The sequence below is a fragment of the Acartia tonsa genome, chromosome 1 (genome assembly GCF_053477335.1).
Source record: "Acartia tonsa isolate MP-2025a chromosome 1, ASM5347733v1, whole genome shotgun sequence".
Classification (NCBI taxonomy): domain Eukaryota; kingdom Metazoa; phylum Arthropoda; class Copepoda; order Calanoida; family Acartiidae; genus Acartia; species Acartia tonsa.
Genome location: NC_137260.1, coordinates 35047011 through 35059794, shown reverse-complemented (window position 1 = coordinate 35059794; position 12784 = coordinate 35047011). Strand labels below are relative to the sequence as shown.

The window sequence follows — 12784 nt, the reverse complement described above, 5'->3', positions numbered from 1 at the left end:
AATAGCTCTTTTAGCGTCCAATACTCTGTTTTAGGAGTGCATTGTTGTAGAAGAGGACCTTAAACCCGGCCAATAGCCTGAATAGAAGTGAATACTTCAGTTTGTATTAAGATTAGTTTCACAGTATGAAATATTAAAACAATGATAATACAAAATTATTCTATAATGCCACTTTTATGTACAATATGAACTACGAACAAAAATAAACACGATAGTTCGAGTCAATAAAAATGACAAAAGCGAAGTTCTACTATCAAAAGAAAAACAAACGAACAATAACTCTTGTAGAGTGTCAGAACTTAATAATAAGCAGAACATTAATTTGTAAGTAAATTACATTTAATCAGATGAATAGGATTATTATATCATAAAAAAGTTGTTGTCAAAAAAGTAAAAAAAAACAGTTTTAAAAATCATCATGTTTGTAATGGGCATATAGACTTTCTGATAATTATTATAGTTGTTATAGGAATCATCATGCAAGTTTGAAATCGATAGCATAATTCTAACATGCCATAAATTAAAGAAAAGAGCAAACCGTTACGGACGGACGGACCGGTCCTAATTATAGAAAAGCTTTGATTACCACAATATAAAAATGTATAATTGTGTACAAATTAGTTTTGTCATACTGAAATATATTTAGGCGTAGAAAGTATTTAGTAGCATACTTTTCGAAAAAAAATAGACTCATGCACACATATTACCATCCTGCAAGCTATTAAAATTTTACATGTGTTCGTTGTATTTTGAAAACTCTGTACAATTTCATATGTGCTTTGTTTAATTGCATACACTCAAACAAAAATTATTGCATTAAACACAATATAAAAAAATGGATTCCCGTCAACTTCTTTTAAATAGCTTGACCGAATATCCTATGAAATAAAGTAGTAAGGTATTTATAATAAAATTTCGATAATTAATAAACCGATTGAGCTCTCCATTTTATTGAAGATTCGCATAGCTCCGGGGATGTTTCTAGGCTATTTTTTTAGATTTAAGACTTGGGGTAGATAAACGCTATTTTCCTATATCTATAGAGTAGAACCCCTAGATGCTAGGGGCGCAGCTTTTAGTTTTTTTTATAAATAGAAGGTTTCAATGAGCGATTACAAGTTCGATAGGTTTCGGATATTTTTAAAAACTTCAAATTTTTCGTGAGATTGGTTCAAATGGATAGTAAACCTGAGAAAGACTAAACTACATAACTTTTGTGTCACTTTTGAGGAAGACGATTCCCTTTTTTCCTATCTATTTTGAATAGATTTTCTTTCCCCCCCCCCCCCCTTCCCTTTTTCTTTTCCCTTTATATGACGTCATATAAATCGTCTTCCTCAAAAGTGACACAAAAGTTATGTAATTAAGTCTTTCTCAGTAAACCTCTCCATCTGAGAAAATCAAATGCATCTTACCCTAATTTGTAGAAATCTACAATAAGGAAGTAAATTTAAATAAATGAGTTAAAGTAAATGTGTATTAACTGTTCATAAACAATAGATAATTTTTGCTAAGGAACACAATTATATCAACATCCATAAGTAGCGAAGCACAAAAATAAGATCTGTAATGTTTCAAAAAAAAAACAGAAAAACAAAGTAAAATAGATAGAGAGTAAATATATGGAGGATATTAATTGTTAATCGGAGAATAATGTTAGATAGTTTCAGGAGCACATTTCATACAGCAAAAAAAACTGCTATGATATGTAAACATTAAAAAAACATGGCTATTTATTCTCTTATCTATAGACAAAAAAATCTCTAGGACATTGGTAAAATACATGTAAAGAAATCTACTTGTCTTTTTATCTATAGCCACAAAATCCCAGGAGAGGATTATTAATATAATTTTGATATTATTATCAACTAAAACTTTAATGAACGTACTTACAAACAAAGTAAGTTATAGAGTAACTTCTCATACTAAAAACGGTAGCATTAAACACGTTAAAACGGGACGTAAAAAATAATTTATTTGTATTTTTTATGTTTTTATTCATAGAATATGCAAAGTTCTAATTAGATTACTGTTAACTTTAACAAGGATGATAGAATAATGAGTGCCTTGTCAAATATGGAATCATTGTTTAGACGTTTAATTTCAGGGACATGCTGACTTTATGTCATTTAAGAATGACATATCATGATCCAATTTACCTTAAAAATAATTGAAAGACGTGCCTTTTCGTTGCGTAGTTGAAATAATAGTGTTAATTTTTACTTAATTTTCACACACTATGAAATATTCGTCTGTAAGATTGTCTCTACGTCCGTCAAAAATGCTTTTAGGAAAACTTATTCTCATTTCTTGATTTATTTGACTAATATAATTCATAGGTATGACTCTAAAATATTTTTTTGATTTTCCTGCCCAACTGACCATCTAATATAAAGACTTTGGTGAAAATTCCTCTGGTCAAAAAAAACCTCTACTGAGATTCATTATAATTGTCTTTTTGTTGATTTTGTATGGTAGAAATAAAAATTCAACAAATTTGACAAAATCCTCGATTTAATATTTAATTCTAATTTCAGAACTTACTAACAAATCATTTAACATTATAGCTATATAGATGCTGCGCTTCTTGAAACAAAACAAATGCAACCCAATTTTGTCTGGTCACTGATCTGTAATTCTGACAAGCACAATATTTATTAAAAGCGAAGCTTTTCTATAATTAGGGTCGGTCCGTCCGTCCGTCCGTCCGAGATAGTTAGCTTTTATTCGTTAATTTAGGCATGTTAGAATTGTCCTATCGATTTCAAACTTTGCATGGTGATTCCTGTAGTAGTAAGGTACGATTTAGAAAGCGTAGCAACTCTATAATCGTTACCAGAATGTCCGTACGTCCATTTTAAACATGTTGATTTTTTTACTTTTTTAATAACAATTTTTTATGTGATAAAATCCTCCGATTGATCTGATTTTTGATTACTGATTCCTATTACTATAATGTACAATATTATGAGCGAAGCGTCTCTATAATCAAGTATTAAAAATGTCAGTATGTCCTTAAACAGAATTCTGTATTTAAGAAGTTTTGCAACAAATTTACGTATAATTTTGTCAAACCTTATATTTTCATATTTTGTATATTCAGTTCTGACACTCAAAAAAAGTTAATGTTCGTCTGTCATATCGTTTCAGAGCTTCGCTTTTATGGATGTTGTCATCCTTGTTAGGGTGTTGTTCTGATAGATAGATAGATAGATAGATAGATAGATAGATAGATAGATAGATAGATAGATAGATAGATAGATAGATAGATAGATAGATAGATAGATAGATAGATAGATAGATAGATAGATAGATAGATAGATAGATAGATAGATAGATAGATAGATAGATAGATAGATAGATAGATAGATAGATAGATAGATAGATAGATAGATAGATAGATAGATAGATAGAGTGATAAAGAGAGAGAGATAGATAGATAGATAGATAGATAGAAAGGCTATTTTGTTTTTAGATTTAAGCCTCGAGATGGTTTGGGACCCTTTCTTACCCTTTTGAATACAGAGCCCTATGTAATAGGGGTGGAGTCGCTTTTATTTTATAAATAGACTAGTGGCTTCGCCCCTAGCCTCTAGGAGCTCTGCCCTAAGATGTAATTTTAAAAAAACTATGTACGTGCCTAAAAAAAAATTATGCAAGTATGGAAATAATTACATCTTCTATTACCTACCCAGCTGAAAAAATTGCAAATGGGTCGCCAATTTTCTCGAATAAATGGCGAAAAAAAATTCTAAAAATTTGGTTACCGAGATCTTAAGGGACTGATTGACGAACAGACATCATTCTACTTTGTACTATAGATAGATTAATGGATAAATAGACCAGTATAAAACAATAACCCGTCCCATATATTTACACAAAATCAACATAATTTAAGTCTAATATGTTTTACAAACAGGGATTAGGTATACAGATTCAGAAATTATCATAATACTATAGTACCAAAGAAAAAGAATTACATTATATGTAGATCATAGCCTCGTGAGTATAGGAAACATGTTTTTTTTTGTTGTAAATTTTAGATGTTTATCTTATATTTTATCAAGTAAATAGATGTCTAAATTTAAATGGAATATACACTTTATTCTAATATAGAAGTTCACTTAAATATAAGGCTTTTTAACGGATATTTTTTTTTATCCATACATTTATCTATGATGGTAAAAATTGTGGTTCCTGTATATATTACAATATCACAAAAGGATTATAGCTCTTTATTTCCTGTTAGTGTGATTTTTACCATTTTAATAGGCTTTAGGAACCTCTATTTAAGTTTTATATTTATGACCAGCGAAGTTCTTTTAAACAGTTGCAGATTTGAAGTTCTCATTCAAATATAAGGAACAATTTAAAGAAGTTATATCTTATATCATGTACAATCTCAAATAAATGTAGATAATTTTCTAATTTTTAATCAACATTACTCCTACCCTTTTAACATCCCTTTAACTTTTAATCTTTAAAATGCAGATTTAAATTTTTCTGAAGATATCTGAAGTTCCTTACTGTATAAAGTTTATATTCTAACTATTGACCCAACCTTTCTCTTTACTCCTCCCTCCTGACCATTGTTCACAGGAGTACAGGGTCAGGACAAAGGGTGTTATATCAAAAACCCCGTAAAGAAAAAAAATTATTTCAATTAACCCACAATTTACTTAATACAATTAAAAATCAATACTTCCCAAATAGACTTGGGGAAAGACTAATTTATTGTCCATTATCCCAAACCTGAACTAAATGTTGAGTTTATACCTTTCATTTTCTTTTCCCTCCCATTCTTATCTTTACTTTCTTTTAGTGTTTATTCAAATAAACTAGGATTCAAAATCAGATAAATAAAAAATAACTTGTCTGTTTATTGTCGAGGCAGGGATAAGTTCAAGTATGAACCTCAATTTATCAAGCATAATATCTACCACAAAAAAATCACGGATGGATTATGGACATAGTGAGTTATAGAGCAATTTTTAAAAACTAAATATAAATGTATCTTGTAGTATGATTAACAGACAAACTAAGCCATATAATAGATACACATTGGCCAGGGAGTAAGGGAGGGGACAATGGATCGAATATTCAATTTTTAGGAGTCTCAGACTTTGGGGACTGGCTTAAAGGGAATGTGCAAGAGTTTAGCAGTTTCTGACTGAGTTTGGGGACTTGCGCATGATATGCTGCTACTCGTTATGTATGTTTTGAATATTGCAGACGGGGAGAAGGGATAAGGGAAGTGGGGGCAATGGAAATAAACACTCGTTGTGTTAGTTTGGAATGTAGCAGACGGGGAGAAGGGAGAAGGGAGGTGGGGGCAAGGGAAATAAAGAGAATAAAAAGGGGCAGTCATATTCTTGCTAGCAGCTGGCCGGGTCCAATAATCTTTTAATATAAAAATCACACCAAAAAACCTCAATATATTTCATCAAAAACAAGTTGTGATTTCACTTTACATGATGCTATGGAAATCTATTATTCAATTAACAATCCCTTTATAATTTCCTACAAATTTATTGGATTAAACTGGATTTCATGCCCTTTCTTTGATAACTCTTATATTGAATTAATTGCCCATTGTCCCCTCCCTTACTCCCTGCACATTGGCACAGGAAATCTTAACAAAAAAATTAGCCGTCTATCTTAAATAGGAGCTGAGAAGTTCACGTCTCTGAGGGACAGGTGGCCATTTAGAATAATAGAGTACCTCCACTGCAAATCATACAATGTCAATCAAAGTGCTATTTTTTTATGTTTTTTACTTTAAATAATGAATTCATTTTGCTCTTGTCTACTTGATTTTTTAGCAATTAAAGTTTATTTTAAAAATCAGTAATTAACAAGGAAGTCTCTAGTTGTCAGTAACTATGTCCTTGTAATATTTATGTGTTAGAGTGGCTATTTTATTTGTTTTGTGATTTTATATGCATACTAAAGTTTTCTTGCTATTATAATTATTATTCCTGGTGCGTGTAAGTCACATAAACATATCAACACTAATTCATATCAAAATATTATACAAGGTGTCCCATCACTTCTGCATAGTTTAATTGGAATCAAGGGCACACACGCGATTTTGGAAAAGTGAAGGAGTGGGGGGCACTTTAAATGTAAAATATAGTCTACTATATTAACTACCACTCCTAGAAATTTTCCCCAGGCGGGAAGAACAACCCTCCAATGGAAAAGGTCAAGAGAGAGAGTATATTATACTTCAAATTATGTTGATTTGTTAAAGTAATAATTTCTTATCTTTAGATATTTTTAAAAGCGAAGCTTTTCTATATTTAGGGTCGGTCCGCCCGTCCGTCCGTCCGAGATAGATAGCTTTTATTCGTTAATTTAGGCATGTTAGAATTGTCCTATCGATTTCAAACTTTGCATGATGATTCCTGTAGTAGTTGGGTACGATTTAGAAAGCGTAGCAACTCTATAATCATTACCAGAATGTCCGTACGTCCATTTTAAACATGTTGATTTTTCTACTTTTTTAACAACAAATTTTCAAATGTTTTAATTATCCGTTTGATCTGATTTTTGGTATATTGATTCCTGGGACAACAAAGAACAATATTATAAGCAAAGCAACTCTATAATCAAGTCCAAAAATGTAAGTATGTCCATAAACATTATCCTGTTTTTAAGCAGTTTTTCAACAAATTTACCTACAATTTTGATTCGACATTTATACATTTATGTTCCGATTTTTCAGTTCAGATACTATACAAGTGTTAATGTCCGTTTGTCCTACCGTTTCAGTGCTTCGCTTTTGTGGATGTTGTCATCCTTGTTATTTTCTTTGTTTATATAATACTAGTTGCCTCGCCCCTAGCCTCTAGGAAAGGGCAGGGAAAAATCAAAATAGCTTTAAACTTTACTAAAACTTCTCTCAAAAGTACATCCAATTCAGACCAGAAGTACTTAAGATCTTGAGCTTCAGACAAATAAAAAACCTTACGACCTTATATTATTTCAAAGTTTCGAAATGATAAGTTAAAATTTTCAGATAACAGTTACATTTCTTTTTTTTGATTGTTCATAATACATAGACGACGCGCGGCTACAGGAAACTCGTGTAAAAAATTTTCCTTTTTAGTTCGGTTGCTGACGCTGTGTATTTCTCAGACCCATGTTATACAGATCATATGTATATTTCTCTTATCCGTAATAAAACATAACAGATTAACGGTCTGTTTTTGTATTGAAAAGGATCTCGCTAATAGCTAAATGAAATGGTTCTCAGTAACAGTGAAGCTTCCTATAAGTCTAAGGAAGGTTTATAGCTATTTTTGCAGGCGAATTCCTTTCCTTAGTGTCCCTAGAAGTCTCTAGGAGCGTAACCGCTTGTGTTGTTATAAAACAACAAAACGTTAATTTGAAAAAATTAACAATAGGAATAATAAAGTTAAGATAAGCTGCACTTATGTAAATAAAAATAATCTCTTTTAACTTTTTATCTTTAATTTCAAAAGAAATTTATTAGTAATCAACATAGTGCGTATGAAAATAAGAAAAATTAAATAAATCTAATAAAAAAATTTTAAATAAACCTCATTAGTATTGACATATTATCACTTAAAATTTTATGTTTTGTTATAGAAATTTTATTTGCTGATTCTTATATCAAAGTAACAGGATGTTTGTCTGTGTGTGTGTGTATCTTAAGATCTACCTAACCGTTGAACTGACATGGTTCTCCTTTACAGTGAAGCTTCTTATATGTTCAGGGAAGGTTTATAATAAATTTGAGGGAGGGTATAGCACCACCCTCCTAATATAAATCATCCAAAAAAAAAAATTATCCCAAAACTTTAAGGCCGTTTAATTACTAAGTCTTGGTTGCTCACCCTTTTTCTTCCCTCTTCCACTCCCCTTAATTACAGAGCCCCTAGATGCTTGTGGTGTAGTCACTAGTATTATTCATATTAACTATTTATTTTCAGACTCTAATACTGTAAACAATAATGATCAAAGTTTCTGCTGTCTTGTTTCTACTACTGCCCTTTATGGTGCTTGGAATAAACGTAAATTTACTTTGATGTCATTTTCAATTTAATTACAAAAAATTATTTCACTTGCTTTGTATTGATATGATACTCTAGAATTTACTTTGTCTGTCCGTCCGTCTGTTGGTATGAAGGAAAATGATTTTCTGTGCTGATTTTCTACCTTTTATCATATCCTTCTCTCTCTTTATTTTTATATTTTTTCTCTCTTATGACCTTTCTGTTTTCTGCTATTCACTTTGTCCGTTTGCCAATACATGAATTATTTGCTTGTCTACTTGGTACTTGTAGATGTTATCAACCTTATAATTTCTGTATTCTTACTATGGTTGTGTCCTTATAATTTCTGTATTCTTACTATGGTTGTGTCCTTATAATTTCTGTATTCCTACTATGGTTGTGTCCTTATAATTTCTGTATTCCTACTATGGTTGTGTCCTTATAATTTCTGTATTCCTACTATGGTTGTGTCGTTATAATTTCTGTATTCCTACTATGGTTGTGTCCTTATAATTTCTGTATTCCTACTATGGTTGTGTCCTTATAATTTCTGTATTCCTACTATGGTTGTGTCCTTATAATTTCTGTATTCCTACTATGGTTGTGTCCTTATAATTTCTGTATTCCTACTATGGTTGTGTCCAAAAAAATTTTCAGCTTTTTATTCTGTATACAAATTCATAAAGTTTATCATTATATTTTTAGCAAAGCTGTTACAAATGTACGAGTAACATGGGAGGTGTGGATTGTGATGAAAATCAGGAAAAGTAACAAAATATACGACCAATAAAGTTTTTATCCCAAGGGAATTTGAGATCGGTATTACAACCTCCCACCTCTCTCTTCATTCCTTCCATAAAACCTCTGACAACCCTAAAAAAAACTCGCAACATTGATTATAGCCCCTAGGTTAAAAATTTGAAACCCATCAAAAAGAACTTTTTGGGAAGTTACCCCAAAAAAAAGGCTTGGACGTCCTTGCATTATATCTTTGATTTTGATTTGCTTGCTTTTGATTTGCATAAAATTGGATAGTAAAGTACAAGATTTCAGTAATTGAGAAAAATTTTAGGGGGGAGAGGGGTATGCTCAGAAATGAAACAATTTATTTAGGCTTGCTTTGCTTCTCATGGGTGTGCCTCTGGTCATCTAAAAAATTAAGATTTATATTGTTCATATAGAACAAACATGCACTGGAATTTGTCAGAAAGTGTCCGCCTTGAGGTGGTAAAAAGGAAAAGACAATCTTCCTCGATTTTTTATATAAGGGGGGCGTGGGTTAAATACAACAATAACCCTATAGAATCAAATTGTTAATTACAGTTACTTGATAATTGGCAGGTTGGAGAAATAGTTGAATGTGAAGGCAGCAGTAAATGTGTTATACTAACAGGTAGTATTAAGTTTATATGTTTTGTCTGTACTTCTGTTTATCTGGCTGGTAATTTGTCTGTTCTTTAGTTTAAACACAAATCAGTCTATCTGTGTTTCGGTACAACGGCTTTTGCCTGGCCATGTACGAGATCTTTTAGTACAAACGTACCAGCGTAGTTACTAATACAATTTATTGTATGAAACGGTCAACGCTGAAATAAAAAATAACAAAATTAATAATCAAATATTAAAATGTTAAATATTTCATAAAAGAAAATAAATCTTGTAAAAGAAAATAAATCTTTTTTCATTTGGACATAATCGTCTTTTTCTGAAAGGTTTCGTGATTTCGAATTTATATTTCAAAATATATAAAAAAGGTTAGGCTTCTTTTGCTTAAAATTAAATCAAAACTTAATGCGAGTTTATAATTCATAGATAAAATCATCATAGACTACTATTAAAATATTCTGATACAAAAATAAATCAATTACTTGGTCTAATTTTAATGAAAATAAAGAGATTAATTTGCCGTCTTTAAGAAAGAAAGAATATTTACCGAGTCGATTGAACATGTCAAGCAGGGAAGCACTCAAAAGTATTTTTCAGCACGGATAACACCACATTTTTGTACTATACATGGGTTTTCATCACACAGATATTCCGCGCATGTAGAAAGAAAGAAATAAGATGGAGGCGCAAGCTTTGTTTATGTTTGGTTGCGCAATTATTGTTTGGAATGCCGTGTTCAATTATGAACTTTTTGAATTTAGGCGCTCTCTATACTACCAATAATGATAAGGAAAGATAGAAAGGATAAAGGTTCGAATTCACAAACGAAACATACTATTATGCTTCCGATACAATCTGTCTTACTGTATTTTTTCTCAATCCAGTCTCCTATTTGACAGGTAAATTGTCTGCCTGTCCGACTTTTTCTCTATTTTGTTCGTTTTATATATTCATCTGAAAGAAATTTGTTTATCTGCCATTTCTCTACTTTTGTGTGTCCTTCTTTTTTTCTGGCTTTTAGTTTATCCATCTATCTGTCTATCTTTTTATCTTTCTTCTTTGTCTAGTCTATCAATCTACTTCCCTCTCAGGAAGTTACGATCCAAATCTCAAAATTACATGTAACCCCTAATCCTTCTGACAAGGAGTTACTTTTTACAATTTTGAGGAATGATTGAGGGGTTTGAGGACATTTTCTGGCAGAGAGACTGCGCAGGGGATACTGAGTTGCTTGGCTGCTATGATATAGAATATGATAGTGGAGAGGTACATAGATAGATAAGATATGGTCAAGAGTAGAATTTTCGTTCATTTAGAAATTTTAAAAAAAGATGTAAAATACCACTAATAAAATGGTTAGATTAGGGTTAGGGTGAATGCCTTGGACGAAAATTGCCTCGTCTTACTCTTATAGCCATGTACACCAATTAGAACTTCCAGATAAATTCAAATGATTGGTAGACTGCAATAGTTTGGATTTTAGTGCCTTGAGATTTACAACATTGGTCTAGTTCATATGTTTTTACTTTTTAGTATTAAAGATAGGTAGATTGTTTAGACAATTAGCAAATTATGAGATTTATAGTTTAATTTAATATAAAGGTTAATATTATCTATTTTAGGTTATTGAATGGTGTATCTGTGAGGGGGAACTCTGCAATCAATCATTTGAAACTGCTTCTGGCAAGAAAAATTGAATAAAGAAAATAATAAAAATGTAAAATTTGTTGTTTGATTTCCATATATAGAAAAAATGCATTTTTGTGAGATTTTGTTTCAATAAATTTTTATAGAAGATGACAGGAGTATAGACTAAGTCCTGGGAAGGATTTATATTTTTTTTACTTTTTAATTTCTAAACTAAGATCGAATATTGATGGTCGACTTACCTTACAATCCCTTTACATAAAGTGTTCCTATGTGTGTTGATATTAAAATTGTTTTAAAATTTTATTTTTATATTTGATCCCTTATTTTCCTAACATGAAAGTAAAAGACGACATTTAAGTTTTTTTTTTGTACGCGGCTTCTCATGAAATGCTGGACCTAGTTGCCAAATTAGAATTTCTATTAGGATATAACGCATAAATACGTACGTGCATTATAAAACTTATCATATTAAGTCTTTTTTTATTTCATTAAAATTAATACAATATAATGTTAATCTTCAAGTAAAATATGAATTACATTTTGGTTGCACATAACATTAGATGTATATAAAATTCTAATAATTTTTGGCAACCTCATGTTTAGGAAAGCCGATTATCTATCTAATTTTATAGCAGACTGAATATTGAAAAGTGAAAATAGTAAATATTATTATTTATAATTATAATTATCAAATTTTGTAGAATGGATCATAATTAAGACAAAAGTCCTCTTTTTTACTTATAAGTTATTGTATTCCTTTGTATAATGTAATGGATATCGCGAAAGAAAAAGCATAAATTAAAGTAAACTAACATTAATACAGTGGTTTTTTTTTATGAGCACTTTTTTGAAAGCAATTTTACCCCACTTATAGTTATCAGAATTTAATGATTAATGGCTTATTTTCTTCGTTTTTTAAGGAAAATTATGAAACAACAAAAAAAATTACAGTTTTTGTTGAAAAAGTACAGTAAAGTTGAAAATTAAAAACGTAGGTGTCAACATATAAAAATGGTTTTAGCGCATTTTTCTTAAAAAAATGGATTTTCTGTAGTCGACTTTGGGGGGCCAGTACTCCCTCCCTGGTTGAGATATGACCTTCAAACTTTGATATGTTCTAGTACATGTCCCTAATAGTATCTGTATACATTTTTAGCTCTACATCTCAACTTTGAAGTGTTTAGCAGCCATTCTTGCAAAAGGTTGATTATTTGAGCATAAGAAAAATGCACTAAAACCATTTTTAGATGTTGACACCTAAGTTTTTAATTTTCAACTTTACTGTACTTTTTCAACAAAAACTGTAATTTTTTTGTTGTCTTATAATTTCCCTTAAAAAACGAAGAAAATAAGCCATTAATCATTAAATTCTGATAACTATAAGTGGGGTAAAATTGCTTTCAAAAAAGTGCTCATTAAAAAAACACACTGTATATATGGGAGAGGTAGGTTGTGCTAAAATTCCGTAAAGGTGTGAGTTAATTTTAAGGCTTAAAAACAGTAGTAGAACGATATATTATAATATTCACTATTACTAAATATGTGCATTTCTTATTGAATAGAACAATAGACAATTTTTTTCTATATATTTGTATTTAGTGAATATTATCGTTCTTCTACTGTACGTTTAAGCCTTAAAACTCACACTTTTACGGCATTTTAAGACAACCTACCTCCCCCTGAGTTAGTTTTGACGGGCGTGAAATTCTAATTAAGGATCTTTGATC

At 30.5% G+C, this 12784-nt stretch overlaps 1 protein-coding gene across 1 annotated transcript; it reads left to right on the top strand.

Annotated features, from left to right (window-relative positions):
* The first annotated feature begins 7576 nt into the window (after positions 1 to 7576).
* LOC145317865 (uncharacterized) lies at positions 7577 to 11204 on the top strand. The gene is made up of 5 exons (XM_080159140.1): positions 7577 to 8039; positions 8727 to 8784; positions 9364 to 9414; positions 10576 to 10673; positions 11030 to 11204. The coding sequence occupies exons 1-5, from the start codon at positions 7980 to 7982 to the stop codon at positions 11102 to 11104; spliced, it is 342 nt and encodes a 113-aa protein (XP_080015266.1). The 5' UTR covers positions 7577 to 7979; the 3' UTR covers positions 11105 to 11204.
* Positions 11205 to 12784: the final 1580 nt, after the last annotated feature.